Raw genomic sequence first — 21,731 nt, 5'->3', positions numbered from 1 at the left:
AATCCGGATCAGAAAAGTAGACTGCCTCCGTGGTCTAGTGGTAGAGCGTCCGCCCGGAGAGCGGAAGGCCCAGGGTTCAATCCCCAGCCGCGTCATACCAAAAGACGTTAAAAGATGGTACTTGTTGTTACCCTGTCTGGCGCTCGGCATAAAGGGGCTAAAACAAGGACTGGTCGGCTTGGAGTCACTATACTGTGTCTGAGTGGGGTATTCAGTTGTGACGATTAATCGATATGTATTCGAATCACGATCTCTAGGTATCCGATACGATATATCGATATGGTTTCTATGTATCGATACAATAACGATACATTTCATTGAATAAATTAATCTGTTCTGAAACAAAATATTTACTCGTAATACAACCAGAATTGCTGTCTCGTGGACGCCGCCATGTTTGAGGTTGCTATGCAACGTTTAATCTCGTCTAGTCTTGCTAGTTAGAATGGCGGCTCTTGGCGAGGAAAGCGATGTGTCAGAGTTTATAAAGCCTCCGACATCATTTAAAAGTGCTGTGTGGAAGCATTTCCTTCTGTCGAGAGACAAAACAAAGGTGCCATGCACTATTTGCAATACCATTTCAACATATAATGGCAACACAACGAATATGGCAGCCCTGAAGAGACGCCACGCGAGTGAAGATGTTCAAATTCACAAGAGGGCAGAACTGGATCCTCAAACTTCCAAGTCGTCGAAGAATTCTGCTGGTGAGAATATCATGAACATGTTTCGTCAAAAAGAGAAACTGCCTCCTAATAGTGAACGATCTAAGGCTCTTGCTCAGTTTATTGTCAAAGATCTCTAGCCATTTTCAATCGTTGAGAGTGAAGTGTTTGTGAATTTAATTGAAACTCTGGAGCCGAGGTACAAACTTCCAAACAGAAAACTTTATCAAAGAAAATAATTCAAGAAATGTATTAGGACACAAAGCAAGAAGATAAACTCAGTCAGGCAGAAGCAGTTTCATTGACCACTGATGGGTGGACCAGCCGATCCACTGAGGGATACCTTACAATCACAAGCCAACACATCAACATTGAATGGAAATAGTTCCCTTTGTTCTACAGACAAGAATCATCAAGGAGTCACACACAGGGGTAAACATTGGTAAAGTGCTGAAAGATGCAGTGGAAGAGTGGGGTCTACAGCATAAACAGACTGGCCTTGTCACAGATAATGCTGCCAATATGGGGATAGCGGCGGAGGTGGCAGACATGAAACACATATCCTGCTTTGCTCATACTTTGAATTTGGCCACCCAAATAAGACTCAAATTACCCAGAGTAGCCACACTCTTGGGAAGGGTCAGGAGGATAGTGGCGTTCTTTCACAGGAGCACAGTGGCCTTTGCCAACTTGAAGATCAACTGAGAACAACTTGATCTGCCTAAAACAAAACTGAAAATGGATGTTATTATGCGATGGAATAGCACTCATGATATGATTCAAAGTTACCTCCAACTTCAACCTGCCATATATGCCACTCTCATTGCAACTAAGGAAATCAAGAGAAAGGAAACAGATATCAGTACACTCAGCGAGACAGACATCCAAAACTTAGAGCTTCTTGTTGATCTTCTGCGGCCACTCAAAGGAGCAACTGAAGTCCTTTGTGAGAAGTTTCCAACACTGTCCATCGTTGCCCCAATGCTCCATTTGATAAAGACTCAGATGTGCATCAAAGATGAAGATCCACCTTTTGTGAAAGAGGTCAAGACAGCCATATTTGCAGATCTCAACAAGAGGTATACAAAACCAGAAGTGTTGCAAATTCTACATACTGCATCAGTAGTAGATCCAAGATTCAAGTCCCTGCCCTTCTTGAAGGATGATGAAAAGGCTTCTGTCTAACAGATCTATCAACATCTGTAGCTGAGTACTGGGATAGCAATTGTGTATGTATATCTAGTTTATTCTACAGACAAGAATCATCGAGGAGTCACACACAGGGGTAAACATTGGTAAAGTGCTGAAAGATGCAGTGGAAGAGTGGGGTCTTCAGCATAAACAGACTGGCCTTGTCAGACCGAACACAGCACCAATGGACCGAACACAGCACCAATGAACCGAACACAGCACCAATGGACCGAACACAGCACCAATGAACTGAACACAGCACCAATGGACCCAACACATCACCAATGAACTGAACACAGCATCAATGAACCGAACACAGCACCAATGGACCAAACACAGCACCAATGGACCGAACACTGGATCAATGAACTGAACACAGCATCAATGAACTGAACACAGCACCAATGGACCGAACACAGCACCAATGAACCAAACACAGCACCAATGAACCGAACACAGCACCAATGGACCGAACACAGCACCAATGAACCGAACACAGCACCAATTAACAGAACACAGCACCAATGGACCGAACACAGCATCAATTAACAGAACACAGCACCAATGAACCGAACACAGCACCAATGAACCGAACACAGCACCAATGAACCGAACACAGCATCAATGAACTGAACACAGCACCAATGAACCGAACACAGCACCAAAGAACCGAACACAGCACCAATGAACCGAACACAGCACCAATGAACCGAACACAGCATCAATGAACTGAACACAGCACCAATGAACCGAACACAGCACCAATGAACTGAACACACCACCAATGAACCACACCAATGAACCGAACACAGCATCAATGAACTGAACACAGCACCAATGAACTGAACACAGCACCAATGAACCGAACACAGCATCAATGAACCGAACAGTGCACCAATGAACTGAACACAGCACGAATGAACCGAACACAGCACCAATGAACCGAACACAGCAACAATGAACCGAACACAGCACCAATGAACTGAACACAGCACCAATAAACTGAACACAGCACCAATGAACCGAACACAGCATCAATGAACCGAACACAGCACCAATGAACCGAACACAGCACCAATGAACTGAACACAGCACCATTGAACCACACCAATGAACCGAACACAGCATCAATGAACTGAACACAGCACCAATGAACCGAACACAGCACCAATGAACTGAACACAGCACCAATGAACCACACCAATGGACCGAACACAGCACCAATGAACCGAACACAGCATCAATGAACTGAACACAGCACCAATGAACTGAACACAGCATCAATGAACCACACCAATGGACCAAACACAGCACCAATGAACCGAACACAGCATCAATGAACCGAACACAGCATCAATGAACCGAACACAGCATCAATGAACCGAACACAGCACCAATGAACGGAACACAGCACCAATGAACCGAACACAGCACCAATGAACTGAACACAGCACCAATAGACCGAACACAGCACCAATGAACCGAACACAGCACCAATTGACCGAACACTGCACCAATGAACCGAACACAGCACCAATGAACCGAGCACAGCACCAATGAACCGAACACAGCACCAATTGACCGAACACTGCACCAATGAACCGAACACAGCACCAATGAACGGAACACAGCACCAATGAACCGAACACAGCACCAATGGACCGAACACAGCACCAATGAACCGAACACAGCACCAATGAACCGAACACAGCACCAATGGACCGAACACAGCACCAATGAACCGAACACAGCACCAATGAACCAAACACAGGACCAATGGACCGAACACAGCACCGATGAACCGAACACAGCACCAATGGACCTACCCCTGCCCAATTTGAATCTGTTGACGAAGATGTCGCTGTTGTCAAGACAGAACAAGACACTGCAGACAGTGGTGCTGGGTCATCAGGGTGCCTGTCTAGATTGTTTGGAGACGTGTATGTGGTCAAGGTAAAGTCTGCATCCCCCCCTCGTCCAGCCAGGTCATCCTTGTCACAAGCTCAAGATGAGATAGCTACTGTAAAGTACCATCACTACTTGTGGATTCCAATCCACTTGATTGGTGGAGAGTGAATCATCATCTGTATCCAATGATAGCACACTATGCAAAGTCAGTATTATGTATTCCAGGCACATCAGTACCCTCAGAGAGAGTTTTCTCTACTGCTGGGGACATCATAACAGCTCAAAGGGCCAATCTGAGTTGGAAGCATGTGGATAGAATGATTTTCTTGAAAAAGAATGTTAAGCATTTCTAGACATTTGAAAGTTCATGTGAAAGTCTAATGTTTTAAGGTTCATTATTCATTTCAGTTGAATTATTTGAATTTGCATTTACAAGTGTTACACACTTTCGGATAGTCATTTGCTGCAATCTTTGTTTGATGATGATAATTGACTTTTATTAATTGTTAAGAATTTGACAGATTATTGAGATTAAGATTTTTGTGTGCAAGACTGACTTGTAAAGCAAGTACTGTTTTGTTAGTTTTGTTGCTGACTTTTAAGAACACTTAGCAATGTCATATTTGTTTTGACAGATCATATTATATGGTATTAACACTTTTGACTGAATGAATATTAGTGATTGGTCATTTTAAGTCATTCAAGTCTTTTATTCAGCCAGAATTCCTTCATAAACAGGTATGGTGCTAATTATTATTGTACCTTTCTGACTGTACCAAGTGCCAATTGAGATTGATATTTGATATTATTTTTGTGAAAATTTTGACTGAGTGAACTTTTGCAATCATTACTGAATATTTCTAGTAACAGTATTGTCAGTTGTGAGACTTTGAGTGTTCTAAAGTTCAAGTTGTGTAAACTGAGGGTATGAAAATTGAGTTTCAGTTCCTGCACAAGGCCATTCCAAACTGTTCAATATAAGCTTGATTATATTTCTTGCTCAGGGACAAGCAATCTCAGCATAAATAGAAAATATGCTGATTTCAGTGTGATGAAAATCATTTGTGTTTTACACAATCATGGTTTAATGGCCAAGAAATATTTATTTTCATATGTGTGCCAAATTACACTGTGTGCCAAATTGATTTTTATTTTGTATTTTCCTAATTAAAAGTTTCAAATAAAAAGTTTTTGAGATCTTTCTTTCATCTTACTTCTTGAATTTAAGAACAAAATTACATGGATTACACAAAACAAAACTGCAGAATTTAGTTTAAAGATTTTATTTTCTTAAAAACAGGCATGTTCAGCAGTAAATTGTGTATCGTGATACATATCGAATCGAATCGTAAAGCATAAATTACGATATGTATCATATCGTTTTCAATGTGTATCGTCACAACTGTAGTATTCATGTTAAACTGCGGCATGGTATCTCAGTTAGCTAGCACTATACATCAGCATTAGTCCGGACTAGTACAAGCACGCACGCGCGCACGCACACGCACACACACACACACACACACACACACACACACACAAGGAGTGGTAAGAATCAGTTGACTAGGTAGAAGAGTATTGTTCATAGAAATAAGTTTATTTTGAAAGTTTCTGTTTTGACAATAATTCTCTAATCTTCCAGAAATATGTTCTGTCTCGGTCGCAGGTCTTGACAAACAGCAGGATGTCTCTTGGCAGGGTGTTCTCTCACCGAGTGTTGACTAATCACCCCCGGGAACAGAATCTCGACTCAAAGCCATCCTGGGGTCCGATGGTGGGACAGATTCCTTCAAGAGACCAGGATGAGATGGATGAGGACTTTCTGGTGGACGTTGTACCCTCAGCAAAAGAGAAAATGTACTGGTGAAGAGAATATCTGTCAATCTGTGGGAACCTGGGTATGAGGGAACTGTATCCAATTAGTCTATGATACATTTTGCAGTCTGTGACTTTCGCTGTTTGTCCGAGGTCAGAGTAAATTTGTTTGGGCTTGTTGACTTAACAGTTGCTGTATCTAACCTTTGTAATTATGGGTTGTCTGTATTTGGACAAGATGATTTTTATCCCCTTGGTAACTAATGCATGGAGATATAGTCATCATTTCTGGAGCATCACTTGAAAACCCTGTAAGTTTTTTCATCCAAACTTGGTACATGTTTTAACCAGAGGCTGAAGAGGTGCTTTTTGCTGTTGTGGAGACGGGATATTTGTCATCTTCGGATGACTCTTGACTGACATGTCGATACAATCTGCCAGTCGGTACAAATTGTGTGAAATTACATTTATATGGATCACACCGGCTTCAACGGGTTTATGTTTTATATTACTTTTTTTGTTATATTTTCTTCAGTAGTATGAAGAGTCCAGTACTTCATAAAAAAAAAATGAAATATTGTCCATCAATGAATTTTGCCAATGGACATTATGAGAGTTGGTGTCAATATGTTTATTTGACATTTAACCTATCACAGACAGAGATCTCATCCCATCTCTTTCCATGAATTTGAAGGTCCAGATTATCGGAGAAGAATGTCAGAGCCAAATTGGGATTTTGGAAACTCAAGCTTCATGACTTTAAAGTAAGATAGGAAGGAAAAACTTGAACTCTAACTGATTCTGTTTTATAGTGAGTGAATGTTATAATGCCAGTCAACAATACTCCAGGTATATCATGGTGGCCTGTGAATTATCATTGTAGCAGGCAAACCGGTAACTGAAAGCATAAACAACATAACTCGGGTGTGGTTACAGCAATCACCGGGGGGAACGGGGGGCCCAGTCGTCTAAGGCGCCGCGTTTCGCTGTGCAGGGTAGCGTCCCTTGGGCACGCCAGAAACCTATGATTGTGGGTTCAAATCCCGGTTCACCCTGATTATGTTTCTAGGTTTGTCAGTACCATACCCGTGCTCGTGGGTTTCACCGAAGTGGTTAACGTCTGAGACTTGCATCACTTCAGGCTTTCCTCCCACATTAAGCTGACATGCCGTGATATGACTGGAATACTGTTAAAAGCGGCGTTAAACCAAACTCACTCACTCACTCACTCACTCACTACAGCAGTCACCACAGTGGCAGTTGTTTTAATAGTTTCCCTATGTGGCAATATTTGTTATTGATAATAAACACTATAAAAAATGTGATTTCTTTGCAGTGAATCACCCCATACACTTGGAAAATTGCCAGATTCACAATTTTCCTAAATACATATTCATTATTTTGTCCACAAGTCAACCCACTATATTTTTCTTTTGTAATTGACGTTTGTGGGTATTTTCATTCTCTGTACTGTTTTGTAGATCTGGTATAGGAGAAACAAGAACAAGCACTGGGAGCTGCCGGTGTTCAAGTCGTACATTAAAACAGTTGAAAGTAAGCCATTAAAGCAGGCATGTCACAATTAAAGGGTTAGCTGCAGTCACTTTATCTCTCTTCCTTTGAACGATTTGGATATTGACTTGTTGCTACACAGAGCTACGGGCAGTTCCATAATGTTTTCCTAATAGTTTATTAGTGCAAGTAAAATTACATTAAACGATGCTTTATTATATCATTCCTGGTAAAATGATAGTTTCAAATACAATTTCTTCCGATCATTGCATCAAAATACTTGAAAGTTGTATTACTGAGTATCTTTTAAGTGTATCACTGATGGGCCTGGGAGAAAATATGTACAGCTTATTGTCATTGCTGACTTAGTTACGAAACAAATATGCATGGTAATCTTTAGGGCTGTTACGATTCACTCGCGTATTCGGTGAATCGAACCGTATCCATTCATGAATTGAATTCGTTATTCGGGGTCACTAGAATCGAATATTTATGAATATGCAGTCATGTGCATCTACATACCCTGTACCTAAAAATATCCCTAAGGACATATTATATGCAGAGATGTCTTTAAAGACAACACTCATATATATAATTTGACAGTATTGTGGTCATCGGTCATTGTGGTATTTGAGCAGATACTAGTACCTGGATAAATGCAGTATATGAATGTATGATATATTAATAATTAACCAACCATGTCAAATAATTAATGTTGTTATTTTTCACTGAAAATAATAAATTGTACATCAACTGCTGACTTGTTATTGTATTCGTGAATAAATATTCGTTTTCGTTACCCTATATTCATGACATGAATCGTATTCACCTCATAGTGTATTCCTTGCAGCCAGTAATCTTATCTCTGTGTATAAAACAATGCCTAGCAGAACAGGAAATTTATACAGTTGAGATGGTAAATGATCATGTCAAGTGATGTTTTGGTACAAATTTTTACATTTCCATTGACCAAGTTTTTGTTCCCCTGTTTGATCACCTGAAGCGATACAATGTATTTTTTTACTGCACATATTACAAAAAAAAATCCAAAATGGGATGTTCACGGATGCACATTAACGCAGTACTCAAGAAAATAATGTAATTATTCTCTTGTATTCTTTGTTTGGAGTTTCAATATACTTTTACTCCCGAGGGTCCAGTGATTTGGTATTCTAAAACAAGTGGACATTTTTAAAGATAAAATGCTGTTTCTGGTGACTTTGTATGTGTACTGTCTGTTCATGTTCTGCCCCATAAGTCGGCCATACTAACTGAACACCCCTGGTTACGTAAAGTGTTAAATATACTGTTGGGTACTTGACATTTTTCATGAGTATTTGCACACAAGCAACTCAAGATCATAATAGTAACGGTGAATTCATTTGTTTAGTTTACTCATTTGGAGCTGTTTGTTTCTGATATGAAACATTTCACTCAGATGTCATTTAAAACTATTTCCCCCAGGTAACTTTGGATCTGGAATTGGCACTTTCTTCGTATTCACTCGATGGGTGATATTGCTGAACATTGCTCTGGCTGTAGTGTGGCTGGGATTCGTTGTCCTGCCAACAGCTGTGGCCTTCGACTACTCGTCCATAAAAAATTCTTTCTCCTACTCCAACCTCCTCGACGGGAAGGTAGGATCACAGACAGCATCCTCCTCAAAACTGTGTTTATATGTTTCAATATCATCATAGGCGAATTTTGATATTCCGTATTTTCTTGAGTATAGTGCACATTTTTTTTAAAAAAAACACAGCTGTGTAGAAGGGGGTGCGCATTATACACGAATTATGAGTTTGGATGTTTTTTTCCTCCATGGAAAGACATTACCGTGAGCACGAAACACCGGAAATACCATGTCAACAAATCCATACTGAAGTACGCAAAATAATCATGTAATTACACTGTCTGGCTATAAAAAAGTGCTTTGTATATCTGGACTTATGTTTGTAAGGGAGGGGGTGGTTGTTTTTGTTACGTTTGTCTAGTTGTTAATTTCCAGTCTAGTTCGGACTCATCCCAGCCCTACTTGGGATGATGCAGGAATACATAGCTTAACAAAAATACATTAAAAAATATTAACCTATGTATCCTGTGAGGCCAACGGCTTTGAGGCCTTCAGCCTCGTAGGATACAAGGCTCAGTATTTTTATTTTTTGTTGTTGTTGTTTTTGTAAAACTACATATTTCTGTGAATGGACATACAGGGTTAAACAGGATGATTGTCCCCAAATGCCAGTTAACACTGAATGGTCCCATGGGGATTATTAGAGAGTGACAGATAATCTTTTGGTCACTGCTTCAAGACAAACATTTTTTCTTCTGTCAGTAAAGCTGATCACTTTATTGTTACAATCCAATACTTTTCTTAAAACCTGAGGCAATAATTTTTTAGCTCTACCCCCTCCTAGACTACCAAATGATCGGCCCCTTTTGTGGTGCTGTGTGACCCTGACTACTTGTGTTGCAGGGTCCAGTGGGAGAGTCATGGGTCTTCTTCTGTGCCTACACCCCCCAGCTGGGAGTCGGACACTTGCAGATATCAACACACGTCAATTCCTACCACACCGGCCTCGCCTACCTCGCCATGATCATTGTTACGTACTTCGGCAGTCTTTTGTTAATACTCAGAAGGTGAATTTGACAATAATGTTTTCACCACAGGGATTTTTCTAGACCTGATTAAAGGTGATATTCGACCCCAAGTCTACAGAAAATGACTGTAAAAATTCCATATATGTTCTGGTATATGCAATCAGAATTGGGATGGGGTAGGAACTAAAGCAGGAAATTCAATGGTAATTGGGGTGGCGTTAATGTTATGAACTAGGGACCCTATATTAATGCTGGTAGCAGCAAACCTCGTTGACCCCAGGTTGGTTTGTTTGTTTGTTGTTTTACGCCGCACTCAGCAATATTCCAGCTATATGACGGCGGTCTGTAAATAAACGAGTCTGGACCAGACAATCCAATGATTAATATCATGAGCATCGATCCACGCAATTGGGACCGATGACATGCATCAACCAAGTCAGCAAGTCTGACCACCCGATCCCGTTAGTCGCCTTTCACGACAAGCATAGTCCCCTTTTACAACAAGCATGGGTTAGGGAAGACCTATTCTACCCCGGATCTTCATGGATCCGTTGACCCCAGGAAACTTTAGTTTTAACTAGACACAGGTCTACATGAGTATTGTATTCAAGTGTTGACTTCAGCATGGCCAGTGGAATGCGGCCAACCCAGTCAGAGTCTGCAAGGACCAGGTTTTGCTTTGCACTTCTCACCTTCACATCATGGGACCACAGCATCAGCTGCCCTGAGGCCGCACTCAACCTGTCCAAGGGCATTGCCAGCAGCTTGAAGGTATTTTCCTCACTTCTCTCGTTCAGTTAGGGACCAACCATTTTTAGGGGTAAATTATTTTTAAATGAATCGACCTACTGTTTAAAAAAATTCAAAATTCCAGCACGTGATTGTAAGAGTTGTCTCGCTTTTTCATCTTTTGCCCAAGTTATATCCCATTGTGTGACACTTTTGTTACCCTCCCAGGATCATCGCTGTCATCTTAAGAGGCGACTTACTGGATTGTTGCTCCTAATATGAATGACAGGTTTGTCTGGTCGATACCCGATTCTTTGCCAACCACCGTCATGTAGCTGGAATATTGCTGAGTCCGGCATTAGAAAACATACAGTGGGAAGTTTCCACTCCCCTAAAGAATACCTGTTACAGGGGGGAGATTGCTTTGAGAAAATGTTAAATATTCTACCTGCAGCTGGGATTAATCTTGACCTACTCTGGGGCCAAATACCAATATTTTGCCCAAAGACTGAAATAAATGTCAGTAAAATTCCAAAATTGGAATAGAGATTTTCACAATTTGTGTTGATGTAGTTTACAGCTGATGTTTTGACTTTGTGGAGGTAGCTTGTATTTCACTGATAACAGGTCCAATAAAGAGGAAGAGGCTTTCGTGTTTAGTTTTACATACCGGTAGTTGATCAAGTACATTCTTGAATATGATACTGCTTTCATTTGTCCTATATCTTCATTGTTCTCTACGCCTGGGGCACATGGTTAGATTAGGCCCCCAACCCCTATTGCTGGTTGAAAGAGGCAACAATACTGGACTTGTGGATTACTGATTGTAGATCACTGGTCATGTTCTCACTCACCAGTTCCAGTAGAATTTTGGGGTAAAAATATCAAATGTCTACTGTAAAATTACCAAACTAAATCTGCAACTGAAATAACAAAATTCTACTGAAAAGTTACCAAAATTCTGCAACTAAAATTACCAAATTCTACAGTAGATTTGCTGTAAAGACATGACCGTTTCCAACTCAAAAATAAATGCAAACTAAATTGTTCCTGTGAAAATTTTAAAGGTTTGCTTTAATGTATGAACTTGATGTAGTCAAAATACCACAAGAACTTTTAAAAGAGAAAAAACAAAAATTTCCTTTATTGTTGGTTTCATATTTTGTATGTTTGAATCGCATGTTAATTGTTTGGGTATCATTCAAGTGCAAATTTCAATAGAAAAGCTTGAAAATAATGAAAATTAGGGTATCGGTTGATTATAAAGTCATTTTTTTCTGGAATTCTGCAGTAAGTCACATTTTCTGCAAACCTTACCGCGATAGCGGAATTGCAGAATTCATCTAGAATTGAGTCACAGGTTTGTCTGGCCCATATACAATGTTTCACAGGCCGCCATGATACAGCTGAAATATTGCTGACTCTGGCATTTAACATCATAACGCTACCTCACTTTTCCTTGTAGGACAACTTGTATGGTGCAAAGGCTGCCGATTTGACTCAACAGTGGACTAGGAGTGAGAAATTCAAAGTTTACGCTCTTCGAATTACAGCCTGGTTCATTACTATGTAAATATAAGAAGGCTTTATGTTCAGTCAGTTCCTGTTATCGTTTGTGTTTCAGTGAGTGAGTGAGTTGGATTTTACACCGCTTTTAGCAATATTCCAGCGATATCATGGCAGTGGACACCAGAAGTAGGCTTCACACATTGCCCCCATGTTGGGAGGCGAACCCGAACCTTCAGTGTGATTAGCGAACGCTTGAACCACTAGGCTACCCCACTGCCCCTTGTGTTCAGTGCGTTCAGACTTCCATCTGTGTTTATTTCATTGTTGAATATCCAGTGCATTATGTCGCCATTCTATTGTCATAAATACTTGGACGTCATCGTATATTGTGATATTGATTGTACAGATACATTTGTAATGTCAATTCTGTTTCGATACCAATTTGTTAATATTGATCATACTAATCTCTATTAATAATTCACTTCCACAGAGTGAGTGAGTGAGTTGGGTTTAACGCCGCTTTTAACAGTATTACAGTTATATTGCGGCGTGTCAGCTTAATGTGGGAGGAAAGCCTGAAGTGATGCAGGTCTCAGACGTTTACCACTTCGGTGAAACCCACGAGCACAGGTATGGTGCTGACAAACCTAGAAACATAATTTGGGCGAACCGGGATTCGAACCCATAATCATAGGTTTCTGACGTCCCCAAGGGATGCAACTCTGCACAGCGAATCGCGGCACCTTAGACGAAGGGGCCACCCGTGCCCCCTCACTTCCACAAAAACATGTACATTTGTTAAGGTTACTGTGAGTAAGATGGGCAGTAAGAAGGCAGAAAATTCAATAATAAACATCAATAATCTGGCTAACCTGGCTATCGATACAGAACATAGAGATCGATCATTGTTAACTAAATATCGATAAACATCTGAAATGCAACGTTGAGTAAATATGCAAATAAGGTCCTAAAGAAATCAACCTATTCCGCTCCACTGGTGAGTGGAAGCACATTTTTGCATGGATTACATTGTGGACATTCAAGATATAACAAGAACAGTTACTTTCTATCTTTAGCCATTGCCATTATTGACAATAACAAGTCTGTTTTGGTAAATATAAGTTTATTTCATCACAATAGTTTATGTAAGATATTATCAGTGACACAATTTTTATATCGATAATCGTTAATATGTTTTCCATCACCAATAAATTCTGATTATTAATATATTTTGCCAGCCCTAATAAACATTTAAGTTCATATTAACATTAAGTTGATTAATTGCAGGTCAAGCTAGGAAATATTTATCAGTACACAGACAGAATACAGTATTTCATTATTAGTCGATATATCAATAAACTTTCCAATCACTGACACCCCTAATAAACACCCTGCACCCATTCATTACCAGAGTTTCTATTTCAACCTGATTCTAATGGAACGCTGGATGCTGCACATCTTCAATATTATAAAAATGGAATCTAATATGAATTGTATAAGTAATAATGCAAGTAATAAGTGTATTTTGACAAATTAGGACTGTATTTTAAAAGTGTATCAGTGGACACAACAAACTTGAATGTTTCATTCATGTCCAAACTAATTGTGGGATACTTTCACATGACTTCGTAATACATCAATTGACATGCCATAGGAACACTTGTAAACAGTGGTGGCCATTTTTCAATATGGCCACAAAAGTCGCAGTTTGCACAATTTGTGATGTCCCTTTAGCTTAAAATCTATTTTAGTGCTTAGTCTTGCTGTGTGCAAAGTTTCATACTTTAATCATAAAATGCACAATTCACCCATACATTGACACTAATCTGCTCCACTAAAATTAAGGATCCAATCAAATGAGAGATCAAAACTCTGTGCTCCATTAGAGATAAATGAGATGAAGATGGTGATGACACAACTGTAACGAGCTGTGGCGATGAATCATAATATTTATCACAATAGAATGCAGATATAATACACTGGATAAATGAGGATGGGTTTGTTATGTTATGCTCGAAACACTTACAGCAGAAATACTGCTGATTTGCAATGATTGAATTACATTTATATTAATAAACACTCTGCTGATATATTCTCTTGCAACTAAAGTTCCTTTCAAGGCATCAATAGCGGTAATCTGACCTTGGTTGCTGTAAATAACGGTGAGTTGTGCAATCTACCGATCACTTCGCATACGATTTCGCCAAAATTATTGTAAAAATTATTGGATGAAATTTTGAATTTAATTTTAAAAAATATATTGCAAACATTAGTCCAGATAAACAATGAACATTTTTTTATATTACCAGATATTATTATAATAGGATTAAATTGTGTACTTCAGTTTTTCGATTTGTTGACTGGTATTTACGCTGTTACGTGATCGCTGTGATCAGCTGATAATGTTTTCTGAGATGGGGGAAATCATTGTGTCATTGGAAAACTTTACCGCACGCTATAACCGAGTTAGCGCTATATTGAAGGGCTCAATAACGAGGAAACACTGTAGCTGGAATATTGCTGAGTGCAGCGTTAAACAACAAACAAACAACCACAAGAAAAATCATAGTGACTACTGGTAAATTTATTTCTTTTTGTAACACACAAAAAGTCAAGTTTGCACAGGATTGTATGCCTGGCTGTTATATAGACTTTATTACAGGGTGCTAGTGGGAGCTGGTTGTACAGGCATTGTCTATCTGCTTGTTATATTGACTATATTACAGGGTGCTAGTGGGAGCTGGTTGTACAGGGATTGTCTATCTGCTTGTTATATTGACTATATTACAGGGTGCTAGTGGGAGCTGGTTGTACAGGGATTGTCTATCTGCTTGTTATATTGACTATATTACAGGGTGCTAGTGGGAGCTGGTTGTACAGGGATCGTCTATCTGCTTGTTATATTGACTATATTACAGGGTGCTAGTGGGAGCTGGTTGTACAGGGATCGTCTATCTGCTTGTTATATTGACTATATTACAGGGTGCTAGTGGGAGCTGGTTGTACAGGGATCGTCTATCTGCTTGTTATATTGACTATATTACAGGGTGCTAGTGGGAGCTGGTTGTACAGGGATCGTCTATCTGCTTGTTATATTGACTATATTACAGGGTGCTAGTGGGAGCTGGTTGTACAGGGATCGTCTATCTGCTTGTTATATTGACTATATTACAGGGTGCTAGTGGGAGCTGGTTGTACAGGGATCGTCTATCTGCTTGTTATTTTGACTATATTACAGGGTGCTAGTGGGATCTGGTTGTACAGGGATCGTCTATCTGCTTGTTATATTGACTATATTACAGGGTGCTAGTGGGATCTGGTTGTACAGGGATCGTCTATCTGCTTGTTATATTGACTATATCACAGGGTGCTAGTGGGAGCTGGTTGTACAGGGATCGTCTATCTGCTTGTTATATTGACTATATTACAGGGTGCTAGTGGGAGCTGGTTGTACAGGGATCGTCTGTCTGCTTGTTATATTGACTATATTACAGGGTGCTAGTGGGAGCTGGTTGTACAGGGATCGTCTATCTGCTTGTTATATTGACTATATTACAGGGTGCTAGTGGGAGCTGGTTGTACAGGGATTGTCTATCTGCTTGTTATATTGACTATATCACAGGGTGCTAGTGGGAGCTGGTTGTACAGGGATCGTCTATCTGCTTGTTATATTGACTATATTACAGGGTGCTAGTGGGAGCTGGTTGTACAGGGATCGTCTGTCTGCTTGTTATATTGACTATATTACAGGGTGCTAGTGGGAGCTGGTTGTACAGGGATCGTCTATCTGCTTGTTATATTGACTATATTACAGGGTGCTAGTGGGAGCTGGTTGTACAGGGATTGTCTATCTGCTTGTTATTTTGACTATATTACAGGGTGCTAGTGGGAGCTGGTTGTACAGGGATCGTCTATCTGCTTGTTATATTGACTATATTACAGGGTGCTAGTGGGAGCTGGTTGTACAGGGATCGTCTATCTGGTTATTTTCGTCAACTTCACCACAGATGTTTCCTTAACCATCTATGATGTCAGCATGGAGCAGGTAAGATACACTATCCTATAACATAGTAACAGTATTCTTATATGCATATTGTGATTAGATGAAGCAGACAGTTAATGACAAAATCTAATGGGAATCAGAGGGCCCTTTTGGTTGACACTATAGTATTTTAATTAGGGGACACCTTATGTTATTTTATAGGTTCAAACATGGGAGTTATAAAGTAACGCCCTGATTTGGGGGCTTAATTTGAAATATTTTGACCTGAATCTAGTATTGTTTAAAGATGTGTTTTGAGGTAAGGTGAGGTCAAATTGGGTTTAACCTCGCGTCCAAGATTATTGCACTTATATAGCGACGCGCATGCACGTGTGTGTGTGTGTGTGTGGCTGCTTGTACCAGTCCGGACTGATGCCGATTTATAGTGCTAGCTCACTGAAATACCATGCCGCAGTTTAACATGAATACCCCACTCAGACACAGTATACTGACTCCGAGCCGACCAGTCCTTGTTTTAGCCCCTTAATGCCGAGCACCAGACAGGGTAACAACAAGTACCATCTTTTAACGTCTTTTGGTATGACGCAGCCGGGGATCGAACCCCGGACCTTCCGCTCTACCACTAGACCACGGAGGCGGTCAAAAGACGTGTTTTGATTATATATAAATCTCGAAATATATCTTAAGGAGAACAAGTTGGATGTTAACGTAAAACCTAGGGAGGAGCAATGCCTGAAAGGATGTAGTTACTGTAAATATATGACTTAATATCTCTTGACGTTACCCCTTTTTAAACAGTTGAGATAGTATTGTTGATATTTTAAGGGATGAGTGAATCAAAACTCAAATTCTGCTTCATACCAGCCGTTGATGTCTTCAACAATAGAATTCAGCTTCTTTCCCAAAGAAAAAACAGTCCTCGTTAAAAGGGGTTACCGGTAACTCAATTGCGTTGTCTGTAAACTTCTGCTGCACTCGAGTTATGTCACCTGTTTGGGACCACCTGATTGGTTTCATACTGCTCTCAGTTCTCAACATAATTTTTACAGGTCAGCTTTAAAACTCAAAAGGTAATTGAAAGTTTGAAAGCTATTCTCAAAATATGAATATCTGTCAAATTAGAGTGTTCACACTATTGTACTCTTCCTCTTCATCATGACACGGGTACCAAGATTCTGAATGACGTCGGACTGTTCTAACAGGTATACAATACTTCACCTAACAGGTATACAATACTTCACATCAACCCAATATTGACAATCCGAACATGTGCAGTCTCAGGTCAGCAGCTTTGATGGCGTCACACCTCTCGTTATAATGCAACAAATCAATATCATATATGGCTGTTCGAAAATAGGGTACTCAACGATATAAACATGTTCGGCTGCAGAGGCAGATCAAGGAATTTCAAGATTGAGGGATGCACACAATACCAAAGTCACAAAGTTAACAAAAACACACGTTGACGTGTCAGGTGTCAGAAAAAGGGGGTGGGGTGTCACTATGTTTTTTATACTGAATATTCCATTTTTGTTTTGATAGATTGATTGATTCCTTGTGACATCATTGTACTCCTTTTTTAACCTTGTTTTAATGCTATTTATTGCAACACTGCAAAGGAAATGTTTAAAACATGTAAGATGCATATTGATGCATATCCAATTGAACGAAAGTATGGCAGTTAACAAGGGCGTCTGAATATTCTTACACCGCTAATAACTCTGTATTTTCCAGTACATGCCCGGCTTCAAGACCTACATCACACCCATATCCTTCAGCCTCATCAGCATGATTGTACCACTCTGTATCTATCAGGTAAGGCACTGGCCATTTGTTAGCTCACCGGGTCTGAAGGACCAAGGTGAGCTTATGCCCTACCGAGGCGTCCGCCGTCTGTCCATCATCCGTACGCACAATTTTTCCAAACGACTTCTTCTTCTGAACCACTTATTGGAAATTAACGAAATTTGACTGGAGGCATCCCTAGGTGATGGGGATTCCAAATTGTACAAATGGTGGGACTGACCCCCTAAGAGGCTGACAGGGGGCCCAAATAGGGGTAATTTGGCTATATTGCTTTAAATGACTTCTTCTCTGGAACTAAGTGATAGATATCAACCATATTTGGTTGGAAGCTCTCTCCGGTGGTGAGGACTCAAAATTGTACAAATGGTGGGACTGACCCCATAAGGGGCTAAGGGGCGGGGCCAAATTGGGGTAATTTGGCGGATTGCTTTAGACGACTTCTTCTCTGGAACTAAGAGATAGATGTCAACCATATTTGGTTGTAAGCATTATCCGGTGGTGAGGATTCAAAATTTAACAAATGGAGGGGCCAAATAGGGGTAATTTGGCATTATTGATGTAAACAAATTCTTCTCTGGAACTAAGAGATCTATACCATATCCATATTTGGTTGTAAGTATTCTCCAATGGTGGGTATTCAAATTGGAGAAATGAAAGGGCTGAACCCGCAACCAATTTTGTTGGAAGTATTCTCAGGTGGTGGGAATTCACAATTGTACAAATGGAGGGGCTAACTGCCCCAGGGTCTGAGGGGTGGGGCCAAAAAGAGTTTATAACTTGGACACAGTTAAGATCCCCACCATATGTACAATTGCTGAGTATAAGGCTGAAAAAAAAAAATGATTCTCAGGCAATAGCTTGTGTACACACTAGTAAGAATCCAAATCCGTATATCGCTGTGTATAAGGTGAGTGGGGTCGTCTTATATATAGGGTTGAGTATTTTATTTTTTTTTCCGCAACACAAAGACATTACTGTGGACACGTAACACCAGAAATACCATGTCAACAAATATACAGAAATACTCATATTAATCATGTAATTACACTGTCTGGTTGTAGAAAGAGTTCATAATATGTCTGGACTTATGTTGGTTATCTATTTTATTAATTTTATTCAACATTTCATTCAATATTGTTTCAATTCATTTCGGCAAAATCGTATGTGAAGTGATCGGAAGATCGCACAACTGACCGTTATTTACAGCAACCACGGTGATATTACCACTATTGACACCTTGAAACGAACTTTAGTGTATAGAGAATGGATATATATATCATAAATGCCATACATTGAATTGCTGAAAGTCGTATTTGTTGTAGTTTGACTATTGTATATCAACATAAAGTTTTTGCAATCGCTGGCGCTGGAGCATGGACGTTGATTGGTCAAATTCTTCATTTGAAAACATTTCCGGCAATGGTGATCAGCTGAACCAAAGTGCTACTCTTATGGTTATTAATTTATTTCACATATATATGGTAAAGCTGCAACTAACATGATATTGGAATAAATTATTTCTGATAAAATAATAGTTTCAGATACAAGTCATCCGCTCATTGTATCAAAATTCTTTAAAGATATATTATTGGGTAATTTTTGATCGATGCACCGGTAGATTCCGAGAAACGTGTGTACAGCTGATTGCTACTTCCGGGTAAGTTTACGAGACAAGACGCATGGTAATTTTAGCCTCTGCATATAAAACAATACCAATCAAAACAGGAAATACAATTTAATTTGTGTCTAGAGAAGTACACGTTCATGCTGTCAGATTTGCCATCCACACCTTTTAAATGCTGACAGAGTCAAAATTACAAAATATTTGCAGTATGATATAATGTCCTACTGCCAGTATGTATATTTTGTCATGATTGCGTAAATATCCAGGTGAGCAATACAGAGAAGTATCCTTTGTTATAGTGGGGTGGGCTGGTGAGGTTAAGGAAGGGGTCATGAAAAAATGACAGTTCAAAGGGCACTGGTGGCACCGCAATTTGCTGTGCAGATTTGCATCCCTTGGGCATCCGCAAAACCTATGGCATGGGTCCGAATGCCAGTTTGGCCCGATTTTGTTTCAAGGTTTGTCACCACCATGTGCTCATGGGTTTCATGAAAGTGGTGAACGTCTGAGACCTGCTTCACTTCTCACTGTCGTACTCATATAATGGGAATACTGTTCAAAACGGTGTTGAAACCAGTTTACTCATGCGTCATTATGCCTGGATTGTGTGTTTTGATTCATATTTTGTTTTCAGCTGCCAAAGATGGAGCATTATGCAACTGGAAAGATGGAACTGAATGTTACTCTCATCAGAATCTTCACCTTGAGAATGGCCAATCTCTTTGCTCTCATTGTCTCCTTGTATAACATCGTCAATGCACACAGCAAGAAGGACGTGAGTAAAACATTTGAGTTATGGCAAATACAGTATTCATCACATCTAAAATAAGAATTTACATGGGTGTTTTTAGATAAGAAAGTCAAATATTTTGAAAACTGAATGCTGACAGCATGAACTACATCAGTGTATAGAAGGTAGTGATCATAACAGGTCTTTAGCTCTGTTTCGGCAACATCATCTACACCTACTTTGGCCATTGTGGACAGTGTGCGAGAAAATCATCTTGCATCTCCAAAACTGCTGGTCCAAATGTGGCGATGGACATAATTCTTCAAATCACTTTGAAAATTACATTAATGCAATACGTGCTGTTCTCCACTTCAAACAGATCATGTTACAACATAGGATGAAAGGTAACTACACATTACTTTCAACACTTGCAATGTCCATGCAGAGCAGCAGTCATGGGTGATGTTTGAAAAGAAACAATTAGCCTCCTACAATCTGACCCCCTGCAGCAATAGAAACTGGCACTAGTCCTGTCCTTGCCAAAATGCCCAATAGTTAAGGTATCATAAGGACTAGTAAAACATTGCCATTTTTTAAAAATTTTTGTTAACAGTATATGGACTAGTTAACTGAAAGTAGTACCGGTAGTATCTATCACTGCCCCTGTGAAGATCTGGGTTAAAATTGGTCATTACAGCACATGCTTGTGGCAAGAGGCGCCGAACAGGATCGAATGATCAGGCTCGCTGACTTGATTGATGCAGGTCATTGCAGTCAAGACACACTACAGTTAATGTCTTAATATTGACCATTCAAATAAATCAAACAACATTGTAGTTAGAATTTATTCATTTACATTATTCATTTGGTTGCTTTTGTGTCATTGTGTTCCCATTGCGTAGATTGATGTGCATGTCAGTCACTTGATTGTCTGGTCCACCGTCATGTCGTTGAAACAACAAACACACAACATATTGACCAATATATGTAAAAAGAAAGCTGGTTTAAGGTGGATACACTTGTACCTTCCAGCCCGGTAAGGCCAGCAGAAGCAACTGTATGGGGACTGTGATTGGTCAGGAGTTGTACAAACTCGTCATTATGGACACCATCATTCATGTAAGTTTTGATGCAATTTTGTTTATGGGCGCCAAAAGACTCACACTGAAAATAAACATAAACTGTCGGCCAAGAGAAAGTCTACACTTGAAAATTATATTTGACCAAAAATATTATAAACATTTTCAAAATGTTACTAGGATGAAAATAGTCACCGAAACACTGCAAACTTAATTTCCAAAACATTACCATGATACCCGTATCCAATACCTCACCATCGAATAACCGTTTCTTGTTTGTTTCAAGTTTCGCCACTGTCAAACATGGGTGTATACTTTCTTTTGAATTGAAAATACACTAAACATTTTGTCTACAGGATAATGATTATGAATTTGTTGATTGTTGATGATATTGGGAATGAAAATATCCTCACAGAACTGTAACATATGTTATATTTGGGATTACACTTTCAGTCCCATCTGGGATTCAAACCCACATTCACAGAGTGAGGCATCAAATCACGAATTCACACAAAGTCACCAACCATGCCCACCCATCCTTCCTCTGAGTAGCTGTTTAGGT

At 39.7% G+C, this 21,731-nt stretch overlaps 1 protein-coding gene across 1 annotated transcript in view; it reads left to right on the top strand.

Annotated features, from left to right (window-relative positions):
• The window catches only part of LOC139464261 (transmembrane channel-like protein 7), a 34,140-nt gene that overhangs the window by 5,395 nt on the left and 7,014 nt on the right, over positions 1–21,731 (top strand). The window contains exons 3-13 of the mRNA XM_071245783.1: positions 5,407–5,621; positions 6,274–6,343; positions 7,061–7,133; positions 8,556–8,728; positions 9,565–9,728; positions 10,313–10,460; positions 11,884–11,987; positions 15,870–15,972; positions 17,665–17,745; positions 19,995–20,135; positions 21,123–21,209. Of these exons, the coding sequence (XP_071101884.1) occupies positions 5,407–5,621; positions 6,274–6,343; positions 7,061–7,133; positions 8,556–8,728; positions 9,565–9,728; positions 10,313–10,460; positions 11,884–11,987; positions 15,870–15,972; positions 17,665–17,745; positions 19,995–20,135; positions 21,123–21,209 (1,359 nt within the window). The remainder of the gene's footprint in view (positions 1–5,406; positions 5,622–6,273; positions 6,344–7,060; positions 7,134–8,555; positions 8,729–9,564; positions 9,729–10,312; positions 10,461–11,883; positions 11,988–15,869; positions 15,973–17,664; positions 17,746–19,994; positions 20,136–21,122; positions 21,210–21,731) is intronic.

The sequence above is a fragment of the Haliotis cracherodii genome, unplaced genomic scaffold, assembly GCF_022045235.1.
Source record: "Haliotis cracherodii isolate W230 unplaced genomic scaffold, xgHalCrac1.p SCAF_17, whole genome shotgun sequence".
NCBI lineage: Eukaryota > Metazoa > Mollusca > Gastropoda > Lepetellida > Haliotidae > Haliotis > Haliotis cracherodii.
This window is presented reverse-complemented; position numbering and strand designations above follow the sequence as displayed.